This window comes from Podarcis cretensis (assembly GCF_951804945.1).
Source record: "Podarcis cretensis genome assembly, chromosome: Z".
Classification (NCBI taxonomy): domain Eukaryota; kingdom Metazoa; phylum Chordata; class Lepidosauria; order Squamata; family Lacertidae; genus Podarcis; species Podarcis cretensis.
The window spans coordinates 24,436,565-24,457,485 of NC_137184.1; the positions used below are offsets into that span (position 1 = coordinate 24,436,565).

At 45.0% G+C, this 20,921-nt stretch overlaps 1 protein-coding gene and 1 long non-coding RNA gene across 6 annotated transcripts in view; one reads left to right on the top strand and one right to left on the bottom strand.

Annotated features, from left to right (window-relative positions):
* TRPC5 (transient receptor potential cation channel subfamily C member 5) overlaps positions 1-20,921 on the top strand; it is a 177,542-nt gene that overhangs the window by 127,695 nt on the left and 28,926 nt on the right. For all 5 annotated transcript variants that reach the window (XM_079961625.1, XM_079961626.1, XM_079961624.1 and 2 more), the window contains 3 exons: positions 729-868; positions 9,747-10,069; positions 20,390-20,585. In XM_079961625.1, the coding sequence (XP_079817751.1) occupies positions 729-868; positions 9,747-10,069; positions 20,390-20,585 (659 nt within the window). The remainder of the gene's footprint in view (positions 1-728; positions 869-9,746; positions 10,070-20,389; positions 20,586-20,921) is intronic.
* Positions 14,364-20,921, bottom strand: part of LOC307207711 — a 49,604-nt gene continuing 43,046 nt past the window's right edge. Inside the window, exon 5 of the long non-coding RNA XR_013834780.1 lies at positions 14,364-17,389. This is a non-coding gene — a long non-coding RNA (uncharacterized lncRNA). The remainder of the gene's footprint in view (positions 17,390-20,921) is intronic.

Here is a 20,921-nt window from a genome sequence, read left to right on the forward strand (position 1 = left end):
GGATGGTGTGTAAAGCTACGTTACACAGAGCTGGCTCACTGAACTGGCCCATCTCACCATCCACTGTCCCTCTTTAACTGGCAGAAACTCTTTAAGGTCTTAGCTTGGCAGAGGCTTTACCAAGAGAAGGGACAATGACTCAGTTGCAGGAACCGAGCACCAAAGGCTCGCTTCAGCATGGTCCACTGTCACGTCTCCAGTGTGCAGCCTGAATGCCAAAATGGGGAAATCAAAAGCCACTATTATGCTTGGGTCAAGAGGGGTGGCATGAACAGTCTCTAACAACTTAGGAAAGAGACTGTCTCTAATAAAAAAGGAAAGAGATACTTACCCCCCCCCACACACACACACCTCCAAATAGCCTTTTTCAAAGTTAAACTGAATTTTCTCAAAGCAAACTGCTCTTGCTGCACTTCCATCTTAATATAAAAACGGTTAAATGTACGCTTCTTCCAGGGGCTTTTAAGCCTTTTCCATTTGAAGCGGCAGCTCAGCTACTTATGCTTGTACTAGTCCTTCCACATCAAGCCATATTTCACATCCTGTCAGAGCAGACTACTTAAAAGCAGCATCATTATGTTTTTTTCAGAAACAAAGGAGTGGCAAGAGGGGATCACCAAATCTTGCTTCTGAGCCACTGTTTTTAAATAGTGTTTTCATAACGTCCTGTTTACTCTGCTTTGGTGGCCAGTGAACGTGTCTCATGGAAATGAACTCTCTTTCCTTAGGTTTTATCTGGGGCGAAATCAAAGAAATGTGGGACGGAGGCTTCAATGAGTATGTTCACGACTGGTGGAACCTGATGGATTTTGCAATGAACTCTCTCTACCTGGCAACGATCTCTCTGAAAATTGTTGCATATGTCAAGGTATCATTACCATGGAGCATGTGTGTGTGCACTCGTTAGCACTGGGGTGGCTAACCTGTGACCTGCAAGTCATATTTATGCTCTTAAGGGTTTTTTGTAGCTCCCCCATAGCCTTCCCCCATTTGTCATTTTTAAATTAAAAATCACTTACTTTAAAAATAACAATACATGTTTTTACTGACCACTTCCATGTGTAAGTAAATGCCAAAAGCGTCTTGTGATCCCCTTCAAATCTTTTTTTTTTTAACCATCCACTTTTGCAACTCTTGACATTGGGCCCCAAAAAAATTAGTCACTCCTGATTTAGTGTCAGGCTTCTCCAAGATAATGGCTTTCTTTCTTTCTCTCCCCCTGCCAACCTGTGGGTCCCCAGATGTTGTTGAACTACAACTCCCATCATCCCTAGCAAGCAAGGCCAGAGCTCAGGTATGATGGGAGTTGTAGTCCAACAACATCTGGGGACCCACAAGTTGAGAACCGCTGGAACACATCAAATTCTCTGTGAATTCTATGATTCTATTATTACATTACAATTTGGGGGTATGATCAAGTTCAGGCATTTCCTGTTTGCATATCTGGAGTCTTGGGGATGTCTGCTTCTTCACCCTTTGAACTTTTTGACACCTACTCACTTCTCCCCCACCCATTATTGGCCTCATTCATGGTTCTTAGCATCTTGTCTGCACTAGCACTAACCACATCAAGCTCTTAACCAGGGTTTGCAAACTCAGTCAAATAAATGCTGATTTCTAATCCTGATTAGAAGTGGAATCCTATACATGTATGCTCAGAAGTAATCCTGATGTATGTGGGACTTACTCTCAGATGTATAGTATTGTGGTCTGCAATGTGAACTTGGTTGCCATCAAATGCAGCTGTAAATGATAAACTATGGCTAGGGTGGACTTGGAAAGTGAGGATGAATGAGTAACCAGTTCCTTATCCAACACCCACTTTGCAAACCATGGTTTTCAAGAAGCCAGTGTTACATGCATCAGAAATGTATCTTGCTTGTGCACCAGGTGCCCAAATAAGGATTTTTCTTCTATCCCAAGCAGCTGTGTCACTATCTACATGTATTGATGATGGATGGTGCAAGGTGGGCAGTGGTACAACTGCATTTTAACAGTTTTAGAATTTAACAATGAAACATCAGAGGATTGCAGCACCAAGAGATCAAAGGCAACAAAAGAAAGAGGGGAGATCTGAAACCATGCAAGTCAACATTTATTAGATAATTGTGGAATTTGAGCACCAACCTCTCTTAAGAAGTCAAGGCAGTGCTCACCTGACCTCCTATCACTGGCATCTCTGCACATTTCCAGGAGGGAGAGGGGAAGAGGCATATTGGCTGGGAGGGTGAAACAGTACAAATACACCTGCAGGGTTGACTCCACCTGCACATTAGCACCATACCAACCATCCCACCACTTATCGCTCCTGGTCAGGTGTAGTGACACCAGTGATGGAAATCACGTAAGCACAGCCACTCTTTCATACTGACTGCTACTGTACATGTCACGGGTTACTTGAATTCATGAGTTACATGTGCTACCCTGAAGGTGTGACATTTGGCATCTTTTATGTGGAACCTGTTGCTTTGCAGGGCGTTGGACTAGATGACCCATTTTCCAGCTCTACAATTCTATTATTCTAAGACATGGGGGCCAATTGCACTGTGCCATTATTTGTTTTAATTATATATGAGGTGTTATGCAGTAATCATATGCACATCCTAATTTTGGACTTAAACATAGGAAAAGATTGGTTTATTTGCAGGATGAAAATGGCAGTCAGCATCTAAACTGGTTTTTTGACTTGGAGCGCCAAATGCAGTCTTACAGGAGACTAAAATGCTGAGATCAAATGGGGCAGGGCAGGGATGGAAGGGTGCATGTACACTTGAATGCAAATGACCTGCGTTTGGATTGTGTGAGGGCCGGAGGATGGAAAGACCATGGCTCAGTCACAGAACATTTGCCTTAAATGCAAAAGGTCCCAGATCTCCATATAGAATGTTCCATTCCCCAAAAAATATGGAGAGCTACTGCCAGTTGTAGACAAAGCTGAGCTAGATGAACCAATGACCTGTCTCAGTATAAAGCAGCCTCATAGCTTTTTGCAGGGCTGTAGCTCAGTGGCAGAGCATCTGCTTTGCACTCAAGAAGATCTCACATTCAATCCCTGGCATCTCCAGGTAGGGCTGCCTGAAATCCTGGAGATCCTCTGCTGGTCATTGTAGGCAATACTGAGCTAGATGGGCATTGGTCTAACTCAGTATAAAGCAGCTTCCTGATTTGATTGTGGACAAGCCTGTACAGAAGTGATGCTGTAAAACAGTAGTTGCATTTGCTGAGTCATGGCTGGTGTGACAATGCACGTTTCTCACTGCAGATTGATTGGGCAGTCCTGGGTGTGTATGTGAATGTGAGCAGCAAGAGCCAATAGAGGCCAAATTGTCTCAAGTCCGTGCCATATTTGGACCTTAGTGACAGATCTGCCCTGCATGGGAAGCAGATTTCACCAAAGGAAATTCCAGTGGGCCAGTGCTACTCAGAAGAAGGCTTATGTTCTTGCCATGGCCGATGAAGACCAAATTGTAGCTCATGCTTGAATTGGCAGTTGGCAAAGAATCAGGTGCATGATTAGACATTAGAATATTCTCAGAGTTCTCACACCTCTTGATCACAAAATCTCTTTCCAATGCCAAATTTTTCCTTCCTCCATGCACTTGCAGTGAGGATGCACTTGCTGCACAGTTTCCTGCTGAGCAAAGTCAAAGGAATCATATACTTCAAGTGCATATGCAGAGTGACAGCCAGGGATGGCCCAAGACATTTTGGAACCTGAAGCAGACCTCAAAATGGCATCCCCCCTCTCTGCCAGGGAAGAAGGGGTAAGGGAAGGTCTACATCAGAAACAAGGGGCAGGAGAGAAAGAAAGATCTACATTTAGATCTGCTGCCCTGGTGGTTCCTGCCAACTGAGGCAGTTTCCTCACCTTGCCTCATGGGTGGGCTGGCCCTGCTGACAGCAGAACCAAGCTCTTAGGTACCAGAGCTCTGCTCTTCACACATCAATCCTTGCCTCAGGGTTTTCAGACAGTACAAAACTTGCAGCATCCAGATAAGGACGTGTCCTCTGAGGAAGAGAACAAAGCTTGAAATATGTCAGGGTTTTCTAATTGGCTTAATTTTGGACTGTTCCTTTCTTTTGCCGAGTCTTCAAAACCTCTCTGGGGACTCTTTCACTGGTGTCCTAAGTAAATAAGTAAATAAATGTGTGAAGAAGATGGGAAAATGCTATTGGGCGACAGAGAGAAGGGTGAACTGCTCAACACCTGCTTTGCCTCTTTCTTCACCAAAGGAAAGCAGTGCCCAACCCGGTGATAACAGAATAAACTATGCAAGGAGGGAGCTGCAGCCCTAGATAGGAAGAGAGGTGGTAAGGGAACACCTAGCTACTTCAAATCTGCAAGGCCTTGTGAGCTGCACCCAAGGGTACTAAAGGAGCCTGTGAATGTAATCTCACAGCCTTTGTCTGTAATCTTTGAGAATTCTTGGAGAACAAATGAGCTCTTCAGAGGCACACCACCTGGAGGCACACCACCTATAGCCATTGTGTCCCAAAATAGAGGACTCCTTGCAATTAAGGACTGCCCTCTTGACAGCCATTTGCAAAGCAGGACACTCAACATCCCTAGCCATTCACCATGCTGGCTGGGACTAATGGGAGTTAGAGTTCAACAATACCCAAAGGTCATCAAACCACTTTCTCATGAGGCATGTTGCATCACTGGACACATGCAAAATATCACCGTTTCAACAGTGAGCAACAGTGGTGGACCTTACGGTCTCAAATTTCAGCGGCACCCTCTGCAATGCCAAAACTTGGAGCCCCCTACATTTTGCCTTCCATTCTACCTCATAGTTGTGCCACTCCCTGCAGCTACCCCAAGGCTCCATGCCCAGTGTGGCCAAACCAGGCATGCTCCCTTAAATCTGCACAACCAGTACCTCATGTGGCAGAGATGGGCAGCCTAGCAGGAAGGGCTTCCAGTTGAGAGCACACCGTGTGCAAGCCACTTTGACATTCACTAGTATTTGGAAAGCTGCCTTTAATGATTTGGCACAAGATGGCCAGAATTGCTATACAGGACAAGAGAAGGATGCATCATTGATTTTTGATTTTTTTTAATGACCCAGTTCGAATTTGCCCTTGAAGATGCTGAATGATATAGATCTGGCCAATTAAATTACTTTGTCAAGTTATTCTTCTCAGGGGCTTCAGCACAAATGTTGGCTAAGAGCCTCATGCATTGTGGGAGTTTGTCAAAGAAGCTAAGCCATATCTGGCACCCACAGCTTCCCTTGGGCAGCTGTTTTCCAGGCAAACTCTACACTCATAGCTTCCAGTTAAAGGTCTAGTGAAGAGTTAAACACGAGCATTGTAAGGGCTTTCCACAAATCAAGTTGACTGAGTCTCTCCATGACGCTCGTGGATGTCTAGAACAGTTTGAAATGTCAGAAGCAATCAGAAGCCATGCAGAAAGGCATTTGTGCAGGACTTCAGTACCTCTGCACTTCGGGAAAAAATATCCTTTTTTAAAAAAAAAGAAAAGAAAGCTTTACACAATCCTTGGTTTCTATAAACCAGTTTAATTTATGACATTTTTTCCAAAAGCATGAAAATTCTATTTATGTAGCCTGCAAACGTACAGACACAACTCCAATTTAAGAGGCAAGCAACAAGTATTTACTGTTGGCTTTTATTGCATGGAGCCATGCAGCAAAATAAGTCCTCGGTGTAACACCAGCAAGCAAGCCACATTATTTTCCTCTTGCATGCACCATTACCACTAGGTTCAACCTGAAGCTGTCTCACAAAATGACACAGTGATGAAAAAGACCTGCAATTTCAAAATCACTTGGATGTCATACAGCAGGGGCAGACCAAACATGCTGCCCTCCAGGTGCTGTTGGACTACATCTCCTATCATCCTGACATGGCTGGGGCTGATGGAAGTTGTAGTGCACAACACCTGGAGGATACTATAGAAACATATTGTCTAGAACATGAGGCAGAGTGTGCCATGGGGTTTCATGTTTGCCACACCACATAAAGCAAACACCATTGGTTTGGTTTGGCATTTTGCTTGGCTAATTTGTTTTTTGTTTTGTTGGTTTACTTGCTTGGCTTCAGACCAGTTGCCAAAAAATGCAAGGGGCAAAGATATTCCTCACTTCCCCTCACTCTGTACACTTCTGATGATGCTATCTAGTAGGCTTTAGGCCCAGACTCATCAAAACCCAATGAGCACCTCTTTCCTCGGTCCTGCCACCAGGCTCAAAGTATTCCACCACAAAGCCCTTCTTAGATACCACTAGTAGCTTTTCCCAAATGCTCTGGGACTCAACTCAGCCCCTTGGTCTGAGGCTTGGGCAAAGCCCAATAACTAGGCAATGGATGTGTCTTACATTATAGAGCACATTTTGCTAATTTGGTGCCCTCTAGATGCTTTGAACTCCCATTTGCCTTAGCCAGCACAGCCATTTTGGTTGGGGCTGATGGGAATTGTAGTCACTGGGAATCCAGCTTCATCCTCCTCCCCACCCCCCTTTGGCCCAGTCTACTTCACCCCCCCAACCCAACCTGCAGATCAAAGTCCTGCTCCAAGTCATTGTCTAAGGGAACCTTCTCAAGAACCCATTGGCCCAAGCCCCCCAAGTTGGTGGCCAAAATTCCACTCTCTGTTTACTCCCCAGCTTTTCTGGAGCACTTTGTGGGGACAAACAAAGACAAGTAGCCCTCTTGGCTGCTCTTAACCCTCAAAATCATGGGATCCTGGGTGACCTTGGCTGCTGTAGCCAGTACAGGGACAGGTCCCTAACCCACAATACCATCTTGACATACCCAATGGTGTGTATGTCACCCAATGGGCAAAATCACTGGGGGATTTTATCTCAAAAATTCAGCAGAAGCCAAATCAGCAGGAGCTACCTACCACTGGTGGTGCATGCATACCACCCTCTACTGCTCCTTGGTGTTCTCCACTGAAGGAAACACAGCCATTTCATCAGGCACAATTACCCTTGCAGCACCTCTTCTTCTGGCACCTCCTCAAGAACCAGCTGGACTTTTTGGGTCTCCACATGCACATCCAATTCATCTTCTTCCACAACAGGCTCCCAGGGAGCAGAGAAATCAATCAGAAGCAGCTCTTGATTTCCAGCCAGACAGCTCTTCTCCGTAACACTTTCCTCCTGCACCCCCTTTTCCCATGGAAAATTAGCAGCACTTCCTCGTCCCCAAGGCATCATCTTTCCCCCTTCACCTACTGACTGCATCTCCCCAGACAAGGCTGTCACCTCACATGGAGTCACACTTTCTTAGCCATGGAGGCTTTTCCACGACTTTGCCAGCAGCTGGTCTGTACTATCAAACTGTTGGTTCTGCTCCATTTTGTTGGACACCTGCCCTTGCCACTGGATCATTTGCTCAAGCTGCCGGCTCTGCTGTTCTATCATCAGCTTTATTTCTTCCAGGACTGTTGCTGCTTCTCCCCCCTTTTTGGCTTAAGGTGCACCTCGCTCACAGGCCTTTATGGTAGTGAGATGTGGGCAACTAACACCCGCCAGGAACACCTCGTTACTTTCCACATGTGCTGCATCAGGAACATTTTGGGCATCACATGGCAACAGAGTCTCAAACAAAGATGTGCTCTCCCAAGCCCACATTCCCAGAATGTCCATATTCCTGTCTCAGCAACATCTATTCTGGCTTGGTCATGTCCACATAATGGAAGAATGTAGGCTCCCCAAGGACATTTATTTACATATATATAAGCCTGGGTCTATAATGAATTGGAAGCTTTCAGCTTCTCCCGTAGGTGTCGTCCTGAGTTCAAACAGACATCAGACATCCTGCCTGCTGCCCTGGCTTTCCTGCTCATATAACTCCTAACTGTGCACTAGGCAGCTACCTAGATTGCTTCTCCACTGCTTACCAACTGAAAATCTTTTCCTGTAGAGCACAGCAGGGCAAACTGCAATCTTGAAACTCTCCTCCTAGCCTTTTTCTTCTACTCAGGGAGTTCTACTCAACTCCTAGCTCTGGGAGGGTCTTCAACCATTTTCCAGCTGCCACAGGATCTCTGCTTTGCTAATTGCCCATCTCTCTGCCCTTTTTTTGCTTAAGGACTCAGACATTATCAGGCTGGCCTGGACACAGGAAGCTGAGCCTCCAGCTATTAAGGGTCTGATTTCCAGTTCAACTCTCCAAGCAGTGATTAAATTCTTATTGTTGTTTAGTCGTTTAGTCATGTCCGACTCTTCATGACCCCATGGACCAGAGCACACCAGGCACTCCTGTCTTCCACTGCCTCCCACAGTTTGGTCAAAGATTAAATTCTAGCACTTGCTAAATCCAGGCACCCACAAACCCTTAACAGTATCTTCTGCCTAGGATGAATCCAAAGAGGTGAGCCCAAGGAGGCTGGTGCTGCATCACCTGAGAGCTGTCCTTTTGCTGCTGTAGAACATGTTCAGCCAGAACTCTTTGGCTGTATGCTATTGGTTCCCCATAATCTTTTGTGAAACTGCAGGGGCTCCTCTGATGCACCTTGTGCTTCACGTCCCATAACCTTTGCCCATGCATATAGCTGATGGGAGTCATGTGGGGCTACTGTAAACAGATCAGTACATCCAACTGGAAAGTATTCTACTTTGTCTTTTTCCTGGAATAAATTCTATCTTCTAGGGCCACATTCTGTTCCGGGCAACCTTATTGGGGGGGGGGGGCTGCATGCTAGTGGTATGCAGAGGGAAAGGCAAACAGTGGGCAAAGCAGTAGATGAGATCATTACCTTTTGTACATTCCAGCCACAAAAAAAACAAGGGAATTCTACATGCATGCGCCTCCTCCATCCATGCAACCAAAAGGCACCATAGTTCAAAGACAAAGCCTGGCAAAAGCACTCAAGGAAGGTGAAAGAGTTTGGCTAAGGGAAGGGCATGGTTTGAGAGAGTCCCAAGAGCCTTCTCCTCCACAGATTTGTCTAATACTCTTTCAAAGCCATACAACAACTGAATAACTGCACTATGGGATGGAGTACTTACTTTTGTCCATCCTGACTCTCCCAACATCAGTATCATTGGATGTCCACAAGTTCATATTATGAGAGAAGGAGAATTTTTCTCTCTCTCCCCACTTTCTCTACTCCAGAACTGTAGATATAGGGCTCATCCACATTTAGCTTTTGCCCCACGCTTTCTAGGCACAAAAGGAAGTATGGGGGGGAGCCTTTATTGTTCCAAGTGTGGCCTCACTGTAGATTTGTACAATAGCGTTATGATACTGGCAGTTTTATTTTCAATCCCTTGCCTCATTCTCCCTAATGAAATGGGGGGGGGGGTAGACTCCCTGCAGTGAAGGCTGGTTGTTAGGAAAATTGGGCACTGCCTTACCAAGCTCGATCTACCCTCAGCCAACCCCCAGCTGCCCAGCTTCCTCCTTGCAACACATCCAGAGGGTGGCATTGGCTGTCAGCTTTCTCTTCCTCCATAGTCTCAATGCTATCCTTTGTGGAACTCAACAGAGAGGAGCAGGATGGGGACAAAACTAGAATTAATTTCTTATGGCTGTCTTTGGTTCTGGATCCACCTATTGTTGTTGACCTCTATGCCTTTCACCAGACAAGTCCCAAAGAGCATCAGGTACCAGTGCTCCCCTGCAAGAGTAGCACCTTCTACTCAGTGAAATTAGAATGCATGTGTACGTGTGTGGATAATGTTCTGAAAAGTGAAATGATGTCATTTGAAGTGTTGACTGCAACAATTCACCTGTATTCCTTTCCCCCCCTTCCCTATTATTTCTTGCAGTACAATGGTTCCCGTCCAAGGCAGGAGTGGGAAATGTGGCACCCCACCCTCATTGCAGAAGCCCTCTTTGCAATATCAAACATTTTAAGCTCCTTGCGTCTCATCTCCCTGTTTACAGCAAACTCTCACCTGGGACCCCTGCAGATCTCTCTGGGACGTATGCTGCTAGATATTCTCAAGTTCCTATTTATTTACTGCCTGGTGCTGCTGGCTTTCGCCAATGGACTGAACCAGCTTTATTTCTATTATGAGACCAGTGCCTCGGAAGAACCCAACAATTGCAAGGGGATCCGATGCGAGAAGCAGAACAATGCCTTCTCCACGTAAGACTCCTTGCCTCTCTTCTGTTGGTTTGTTTTCCTTCTTCTTTCTGCTCCCTGAATGCTGCTGTTTCTCCCTGCGGTGGCCTTGGCATGCTGGCCACTGCTCCTGCTGGTGTTGCAAAAATTCCTTTATCTATTCATAGATGAGTGTCAGTTCATTTGTCAGGGGTTATGTAAGCCTGGCCTGAGTTATCTCAGACAGACAGTCTGCAGAAGGACAAAGCTGAACTTGAGCTTTGCAAGGGACTTGGCAAGGCAGCCGTCAGGGTGACAGGACTTTACACCCTGGCGCTATAATTCCCGTTGTTAGTATTTGCATATCACAAAAGAACAAAGCTGCAGGGACTCTCCAAGGGCTTATTCAGGGAGTAAATGCTGTCCTAAGTGTTTCCAGCGCTGCTCTTCATCAGGACCAAATCCTTAAAATGGTATATCCATTGTCAGTTAAATCACCATAACATTCCTGTTACTGAGTCATGCAAAGAATACAAAATTGCTCAAAGGAAGTTGCCCTTTAAAAATCAGAGTCACTGTGTTTGACATTATAAGCTGTTTTCTTACAAGGGATCCTGGTGTGCTGTTCCTTTCTTAAAAGCTGTATTTTGTAATGTTCTGATAAGAACATAAGAACCTGAACCCTGCAGGATCCAGCTAAACTGGCACACTTCCCCTGACCAACGAAACCCAAAGTGGAAAGGGAGGAGGAAGCATTCACATCCGTTCATGTAAAAATCAGACAGCACCTGCCCCCAATTTATATGAGAATAGCATAATAACAATAACAGTAATACTAATAATACTAATAATTTATTTATATGTCACCCACATAACTGGGTTGCCCCAGCCACTCTGGGCGGCTCCCAACAAAAAAAACACAAATACAACATCAAACACTAAAAACATAAGACCGAACCTGGCTGCCACCATCTAGCTTAAGACTGTCTGCACTGACTAGCAGTGACTATCCTGAGTTCCCAGCCCCATCTGGTGATGCCGGATATTGAACCTAGGACTTTCTACATACAAAGCAGGTGCTCTGCCATTGAACATCAGGAGAACCTCATTGCTGGATCAGGCCAAAGGGGGCCCATTGAAGCCAGCAGACTTTTCCCACTGAGGGCACACTCTCCCTACCTGCCCTGACCAGCAACTGGAATTCAGATGCATACTGCCTCTGACAGTGAAGATAGAACAAATCACCCTCATTGATGCTCTTTGTATTTAATCCTCTTTTAAAACCATCCAAGTGGTTGGCCATCACTATATCCTGCAGTAGTCAATTCCATAGTTTATGCAGTGTGCAGAGAAGGACTTTCTCTGCACCTATGCTGATTCTTCCAACATTCAGCTTCATGGGGTGGCCCGAAGTTCCTGCACTATATGCATTTCCTGTTTAGCCCTGGGTACCTGCAGCTTTGTTCTCCTGGGATGTTCTTTGCCACTGCTGTGGCAAAAGCTGTTCTTGGGTTGATCAGTATTTGCATCAGCCTGGGCCACACTCTTTTGGGTCAACTCAGGTATGCAGGAGCAGATGAGTAAACAGGCTCCGGGGACAATGGCATATCACATTGAGGGCTCTTTGCTCTTGGTCCAGGAGCCCATTCCCCCTTTCCTGCTTTTCTAACCTATCATGACCTTGTGCAGCCAGAGGCATGCAGCCTCAGGAGATCAGTGCAGGTAGAAAAAGAGCCAAGGTCCGAATGCAGTTGATGGTGTCTTAAGAGAGGATAGTGGTCTGATTCCAAGGAGGATTCCTTTCCTCAGAGACCAGTTTCTCCAAGTGGGGAACCAAGCATGGAACAGTAGTAGTTACAGAGGGCTGCCCAGGCCACCTGTCTGACTGAAAAGACAGGGTTGTAGTACAGCAGCAAGGATAAGGTTGGAAGCTAGAGCTGTGCACAGCCCCTCAGATCTGCCCCACAGCTCTGATCTGAGGGCCCCCAGTCAGGCCACCCATTCTACCCCCAAAGCAATTAAGGTCAAGGGGCTTACTAAGGTCTTTCTAAACCCCATATGGTTGGGAGGAGGTGGGTAAAGGAGGAGACACTATGTCACCTTATTCCCCTGGCTGTGTGGGTTCTGTGGGGTGCTGCTCCTTAACGAGTGGCTTCTCCGCATGTGGGGAAGCCACTGGTAAGGATGAAGCAACCAGCAACACGCAGGATTGAATCTTCCCAATGACCAGGTGATAAGCAGGAAGAGTCTATCCTGCAGGATGCTGCTTCACCATGAGCAGCTTCACTGCATGCAGGGAAGGCATTTGTGAAGGAACAGCAACTGGCACTGCACAAATTGAAATGTGAGGATTCAGTCTTGTGTGGTGCTGCTTCAGGGGGCAGGAAGAAGGAGGGGACTGACAGAAAGGGAAGGTTGGGTTGCCCCCACCCCTGTCTTAACCCAACTTGGTAGGCCCTTCCATTTCATGGTTTCTCCTTCCCATCTCTGCCTAAAACCCTGGCCTCCCTGAAAACCCCAGATTTCTCTGGGCCACCTAACACAGCCTGTAGTGATAGAGGACTGTCTCAACCCAACTCAACTGGTGCCTGGATCCCCCCAAATTAGCCCAGTGTGGCTAGGACCTCATCCTAATCTGTTGTACAGCCCTACTGGAAGCATCTACTTCCCAATAGTTTTCCAGGTGGTGGCAGGGAGTAAAGCCAGAGTTAAAGAACCCAGGCCTTGCATCTCATGACCTGTAGAAGCATCTCTCAATTCCCTGTCCATGAGGCCCCACACTTGAAAAGCCAAAAATGTGTGATTTATTATTGCTGTTTCTGTTCATTAAATAACTCTTTCTTGACCGGGCCGCTTGATCCCCAAAGTAAAAGCTATGAAACCCCAAATTTGATATTTTAATATTTTCACCATCTCACAACCCTCAATAGGATTGCCAACATTTGAGTTCTGGAGTATTATATTATATTATATTATATTATATTATATTATATTATATTATATTATATTATATTATTATAATATTTTATATTAGATTAGATTAGATTTATATAGAGTACTGGGGCCCAAGGAATGGTCAGGGAATGTAGCCATATACTTTTCAGAACCATAGATCAATTCCAGAGCATAACGTTCTTCAGAAATATTTTGTAGAAGGCGTCAAAGGCTGAATAACTGGGAAAAGCCATAATGCTTGTGAAACTTGTTAATAATGGCTTCTGCTGCCATTTGCACACACACACAATTCCAAGCATGCCATCTGTATTTTCTAATTGCCCCATTCACATTACTTATCCAGGTTTTACCTTCTTTTATCTCCCTGTTCCTTCCTTTAAGAAAGTAGTGGGGAACCTCTGGTCAGTGGGTGAAATTAGGATCATTAGGGGTCATTTCCTCCAAACAGTGGCACTCGCCCCACTGCCAACATCTTATCTGTACAGACATGACTGAAAAGGAACAGTTGGGATCCTTAAAGTGTGTTCTTTGGCATGTAAGATGCTGACAGCAAGCCATGTTGGGATTGGTTGCAGTACAGAGTTTCCAGTTGGGAACTCCATAATGCAAGCAATCTCTGTCCTATGAAGCACTTGCTGTAAGAGCTTCATCTGTGCAAACTTTTAAAGGTAAATTTCAGAAATCTTGCTCCATCAATCAGTAGTTGCACCTGCAGTAGTGACCACACATCAGTGCTACCAGCCAGGAAGGCAAAAGGCGGCAAGTGGTCATATTCACAGGGATACTGATCCCCACTTTCCCCCCTGTAGAGCCATTTATACATCATTGTCATGCCATAAGCGGATTATGTAGCTCTGAAATTTTAGAACCACACAGATGCATCATCATTATCTTAATCACCATCGCTCACAGCAGCATTCATCTAATTCTTGTCCTCCTAAGTGCTTTACATGCATTTTGGGTTATCCTTATAACAAGACAGTATGGTAGCATTGGGACACGGGTGGCACTGTGGGTTAAACCACAGAGCCTAGGACTTGCCGATCAGAAGGTTGGCGGTTCGAATCCCTGTGACGGGGTGAGCTCCCGTTGCTCGGTCCCTGCTCCTGCCAACCTAGCAGTTCGAAAGTGTGTCAAAAAGTGCAAGTAGATAAATAGGTACCGCTCTGGCGGGAAGGTAAACAGCGTTTCTGTGTGCTGCTCTGGTTCACCAGAAGCAGATTAGTCATGCTGGCCACATGACCCGGAAGCTGTACGCCGGCTTCTTCGGCCAGTAAAGTGAGATGAGCGCCCCAACCCCAGAGTCGGTCACGACTGGACCTAATGGTTAGGGGTCCCTTTACCTTTACCTTTATAGTAGTGTTATGCACTCCACACTTCCATGTTCAAGTTTAAAAATTCAGAGGTAGAGCCTCAGAGTTTTGTTTCCTTTGGATGAGAGTTGCCTTCATAATCTCTACTTATTTGCAAACATAAAAGCAGAACCCGTTGCAAGCAAGTGGGTTCCCAAAAACAAGCAACACAACCACCAATCCAACATCAGATTCCCAAAGAGCTGCAGCCAAGCAAAACTGGGTTCAGTTTTAGCCAACACCAGCTGAAAACTCTCAGCTTTCTTTCTCTGCATAAATTCAAGCAATCTTCCCCCTTGGTTGCTCTCTGTCCCTCCTTACAGACAGCATCATCTTCCAAAGGCTAGAGCCATCAGGGAACATCCATCTCTCTTGATAAGTCCCTTGTCACCCATCATGTTTGTCAGGCAAAATGGCAACAGGCCCATTCAGTCTAATCAAGACAGCCAACCTTATAACACCAGACTAGAAGCATTATCTTCACATTACAGACAGGAGCTGGGGGCAGCAGGATAGATAGTGGCTTGCTTAAGGCCGCCCATTGAGTCAATGGCTGAGCACAGATTTTAACCAGGGATATGCAGCTTAGAGTTTATGCATTCAGTTGATGGATTACAGTATCTCTGTCTCAAAAGCCTATATTGGTCTTGTGCTGAAGGCACTCCATCGGCATTTGAGTTTTCTGTACTCCAGCGATCTTCCTGGAGACCTATGTTTTTAGAGAAGATGCTAGCTCTTACATGTACCATGAACTCTTGTACTGTGCTGCCATAGAGCCACACGGCTTGAATCCTGACATTTCATTATAACTATAAAAAGCCATTTTCGTATCTCCAAGAAGGGCGTCAACACACAATAAAGAGCTTAAGAAAATGTACGGTGAACCGCTTGACAGCAACAACACTCAATAACTTGACGACAGCCTTTGAACACTCACAAGCCAACTTTGCAAACACAGGAAAACTGTCGCATAAGGCAATGTGAGGGGGCTCAGACTCTGGGGAGGGGGGAGATTTGTCGGAAACAAAGAAGCAGCAGGGGGAGACCATTAGAGTGGCAGTCTCTTTACAGGCAAGGAGAGCGAGCGGCAATTGCATTTTTGTTGGAGCCTCGCTTCAGAAGCTCACTCTACCTTCTCTTAAAAGCTGAAACAGTCATTATTAACACCCCTGGTGCCAAGTGACATTTGGCTCTTCAAACAGATGCTCAGCGTGAATAACTTGCTAAGAATGGGCAGCCTGCGAAATAAGAAATTATATCTGTGGGCCGGTGTGAAGGAGCGGCGTTGCAATGGGTTTGCAATCGGCCCCCAATGCCACTTTGAGTTTGCTACATTTAAGTCACCCTTAATGGGAGAATGCAGCTGAGCAGCTTCCGTTAACTCCTCTTGGATCTGAAGAGTAGCAGCTAATAAGCTCCAGTTCTTTAAGAGACCCAGGCAAGGGCTCTTGTTCCTGTTTGCACAACTTGTTTAAAATAGGACACCATCGTACTCTTTGTTATTGCTTCCCGAAGGATAGTCTTAATCCTTTTTTTCTTTCCCCTTTTTTTCTGGAGCGATCCACCTCCTGGAACAGTAATATTCTGTCGTGACAAGCAGGAGGTCAAACCATTAATAAATCTAGCTTTATGATCTGGCTTTCCTGTTCTTGGCAAATTCACCCTTGCTTTGATAGCCCATCTGCAAAATATATTTGCAATAGAGCTGTGGGTCAGAACATTAAACACACAGGGACGTCAGAAAGCTATAATGTCACATCTAATCTTCCCTTGGCCATCCACAATGAAGGGCAATGCTTAAGCCAGTTTTTGCCAACCTGATGCCCTCCAGTTATTTTTTTATTTATTCATTCATTCATAGTTTAATTAAAAGTTTTCAACATACAATAAAAAGCAGAAACAAAACAAGAAAAAAAGAAACAAAACAAAACTCCCATCAGCCCGGGTGGGAACTGTAGTCCAAATCATCTGGCAGGGACTAGGCCAGTGAAGGCTGGTTTAACCCATAATAGTGCTACATCCATTGGCAGAGAGGAAGTAGGGGACTGCTGAAAATTATAACATCTAGCCTCCTCTTGGCCATCCACTGCATAAAGAACAGGATGGTCCTGCATGCCTCCTTCCTTCCACTGGCAGGGGAAGTAGGGGACTACTTCAAATTTAATCTCCCCTTGGATACCTGCAACTTAAAGAACAGCTCTTAACTCACTAAAGTGCTGTGTGTCTCCCTGCTTCCATTGGCTGAAAACTACCTTCTGATTACCCTGTGGCCATCGTCAATGCGAAGAACAGCACTTAACCCATCAGAGCGCTATGCATCCTCTCTGCATCCATTGGCAGCGAGAGAGTGAGGAACTGCACATTCTGACAACACAGGGACAAGGGTAAAGATATGGTAGGATTAAAATGTGTCCTTGCTGATGTACTTCCAGTCATTGATTGCTGTCATAGGTTGGTGGCAGTAGCAGGAAAGAATGGACAAGCATCCCCTCTGAAAAAAAATTACTCTTCCTTTTCCAGAACATTATTTCCATCATAGTTTTCCTATGCACAGCAGGGTGTCCTCCTTCAAACCTACTTTAACCTCTCTCTTCTTTTCCTCCACCTTCCCTTTTTTGGTAGTGCCATCCCTGGTAATAGGAAGGGCCTGCCTTTCCCTTCACACCATTTTTGTGTGTGAAGTGTGACGGATAACTGGAATGGGTTTTGTTCCAAAGCCAGTAAAAAGTAGAAGCTAACTGTGCAATTGAAATGAGATCTGACAGTCACTTTGCTCTGGGTATCTTTAGAAGGCAGCTTCAGTTTGATTTTTTTTTTTTTTCCTACTGGAAGTTTAGTCTGTAGTTCCTTGTGCTAGCTAAATAGATCTGCTGTGAACTCCTCAAAATGTACTTGTGTTTGGTCAAATTTTGGCCAAATTCTCCCATTTCATTGTGTCCACATTTTCCAAGTGTTAAGTTAAGGGCCAAAAGTGCACATTATTATTGTTGTTGCTGTTGTTATTTCTTTACTGCCCTTCCTCCCATAGCAGCCCAGGGTGGTGCAGTGCACAGCAACACTATAATAAAACATCAAAAAGCATCAATGGAAACAATGAAAAACTTCATTTTTAAAACAAAAATTCCAAATATCCAGATCAAAACAGATTATTGCTATTATTGTTTGTATTTGCACCCTACAGGACTGTTTAGTGCACACCAATGCTAAAATGAAAAGATCACCAATCACCAATCAACAGCTCAAAATGTCTAAAAACTGCCTATCGAAAGCAATAAATCCAAATTAGCATAGAAATCCACCATACCATCTCCTGGATCCTACGAGATACTTACTTACAAGAAGTCTGGAGAAATAGGCATGTGTTTAATTGGTGTCTGAAGTTTATCAGTGTGGTGAACAATGACAGTTCCCTAGGGAGGGAATTCCACAATTTTATTTACTTTATTAAATTTGTAACCCGTCCTTCATCCAAAGATCACAGGGCAGTTCACAACATAAAAATACAAAATGAGAACAAAAATTACATAATGAAAAGAAAAAACAAACCAATAACCCCCCCCAAAAAAAAAACATATTTAAAAGGATATAGAATGTTAATCAGCCAAAGCCAAAGGTCTGGTTAAAGAGAATCATTTTTGTTTGGCACCTTAAGATATGTACTGAAGGTGCCAGGTGACCCTCCCTGGAGAGAGCAAACAGGGAGCAACTGCAGAAAAGGCCCATTCTTGTGTTATGCTTCCGATCTTTCCTGGGAGTAGGCATGTGATGAACTGCTCAGGACCGCAACATCTCAAGGACCACCACTCTCCATATGAACCTATCTGGGCCCTGAGATAACCACCTGAGGCCCTTCTCCATGTGCCTCCCCCATGAAAGGTCCATAGGGTGGCAACACGAGAACAGGTATTTTCTGCAACGGCTCCCCATTCGTGGAATACTCTCCCCAGGGAGGTTTGGCTGGTGCCTTTGTTATAAACACACCTTTAAGTGCCAGCCAAAAATGTTCCTTTTCAACCAGGCTTTTGGCTGATTGACATCCAATGCCCTTTTAAATGTATTGTGGGAGGGGGGGTTATTTGGTTGTTTTTTTTTCTTATTTTTATTATGTATTTTGTGGTTTTATTTTGTGGTTTTATGTTGTGAACTGCCTTGAGATTCATGGGTATACAGTGGTATACAAATCTGATAAATAATAACATGATGGTGGTGATGATCGCAACTGGGGTGCCACCACTTGAGAAGGCCCTATCTTGGGTAACCACCTCACAAGCCATAGATGGTGATGGAACCACAAATAGTGCTTCCCTACTTATTTCAAATCACGGGCCAGTAGATAGTGGAGAAATACTTTCTGCCAAGTTCATAGTGCAGCACAGTGATAGAATCTCCCCCCCCCCTTAAAGTAGATAAGGGAAAACTCTTATATGTTTATAGAAGTGGCACTGGGGGAGGAGCATGTAACTCTCCCCCAGCCCACATACCCCTTTCTTGATCAAAAGCAGCCCTCTCTGTGAAGCTATAGGGGGATATTTCAGCATGAAGAAGGAGAATAGGGGAATATATTCTTTGTGTTCCTCCTCCACAAGAGGTCCAAAGGGTGGCAACATGAGAACAGGCCATTTCTGCAGTGGCTCCCTATTTCTAACATGCTCTCCCCAGGGAGGTTCGGATGGTGCCTTCATTACACACCTTTGGGCACCAGACAAGAACGTTCCTCTTTAACCAGGCCTTTGGATGATTGACATGATCCAATGCTCTTTCAAAATGTCTTGTGGAAGAGGGGATTATTGGGTTGTATTTGCTTATATTTTTATTATGTATTTTGTGTTTTTATATTGTAATTTTATGTTGTGATCTATGGGCATAGGGCGGTATGCAAATGTAACAAGTAATAAAAATAAAAATGTATCAGTTGGGAAACAACGCATGGGAAAGGGCTAACTTCCCCACCCCAGCACCACTTCTCTGATACACTTTGGAACCCCTATTCTGCAGCTGCTTTTAAATAAAAACACTGTGAGTTCTTCTGAATAATGGATAAAGGAAGAAGTAGAGAAGGGACAGGCTGGCAATTTGCATTTTCTTCCATGGGTCTTTGGGAAAAGAAGGTAAAATGTATGGTTATTGCATAAGGACAAGGATGGAGGAGAACTTTGTTTTAAATGAATCTATACATGGATATATAAGGATATTTAAGAATTTATATATGGATATATATAAGGGACATGGGTGGTGCTGTGGGTTGAACCACAGAGCCTAGGGCTTGCCGATCAGAAGGTCGCAGTTCGAATTCCTGCAACGGGGTGAGCTCCCGTTGCTCGGTCCCTGATCCTGCCAACCCAGCAGTTCGAAAGCATGAAGTGCAAGTAGATAAATAGGTACCGCTCCGGCGGGAAGGTAAACGGTGTTTCCGTGCGCTGCTCTACTATGCCAGAAGCGGCTTAGTCATGCTGGCCGCATGACCTGGAAGCTGTCTGCAGACAAACGCTGGCTCCCTCGGCCAGTAAAGCGAGATGAGCGCCGCAACCCCATAGTCGGTCACGACTGGACCTAATGGTCAGGGGTCCCTTTATCTTTACCTGTACATGGAATGTGGTGGCTCCAGTCTCCTTGAACTTTGCATGCATTGGGTGTACTTAGGGGTTGGTGAGATTAGCTCCTGCCACGGGTGCAAACCCAGGGGTGTGCAAAAACCATGCCTCTCTACTCTGGCACAAAGTGGCCAGAATCCTGCCCTGGTCACTCCTCCACTATTTGGATGGGGGGACCAATACATCTCCTTGTCAAGGGCACAAGGGAGCGGAGATACACCTCTGATTGTCAGGTGTGCTTAAATTAATTTGGCAGGTGTGTTTGATTAATTATATGCAAAATTGAGAATGTCGGAGGTGCCATTCAACAACATCTGGGGAGCCCCGGATTCTGCCATTCCTGTTTTAAGACAGCTGGAATATTCTCGAAGGCAACAGCTTTGATCCTTTCTCTGTACTTAAACTAAATAAATGAAGGCTTTAAATGTCCAACCAGCAATGACAAATGTCGCACTCCTCTTTTGCAGGCTCTTTGAAACTCTACAGTCACTCTTTTGGTCTGTGTTTGGTCTGCTGAACCTCTACGTCACTAATGTGAAAGCCAGGCATGAATTCACAGAATTTGTTGGGGCCACCATGTTTGGCACGTACAACGTCATCTCCCTAGTGGTCTTGCTAAATATGCTCATAGCAATGATGAATAACTCCTACCAGCTCATAGCAGTAAGTCAACTGATGAACTTTCTTTCTGATTTTCTTTGAAATATGCATTTTGTGTATATACGTTTGCCTGCGTACAAGAGGGGCAGAAAAGTGAGATTCTGCCTGGCACCCAAGATACTTCAGCTGCAGATTGGAGGCAGAAAAGTCACCACCACCCTTAGGGAAACAAGAAAGTCTGGATTCTTTATATCCCTTGTATCCCTTTGTAACACTGAGCAATTGACCCTTGAGAATCACCTGACTTCTGAAGCAAAGAGTAACTCGGATTGCTGTTGCAAGCTGCAGCTGAGAACAACTTATGATCCCACCATCCTCTGGCCAAAAGCAAGAAGTCAA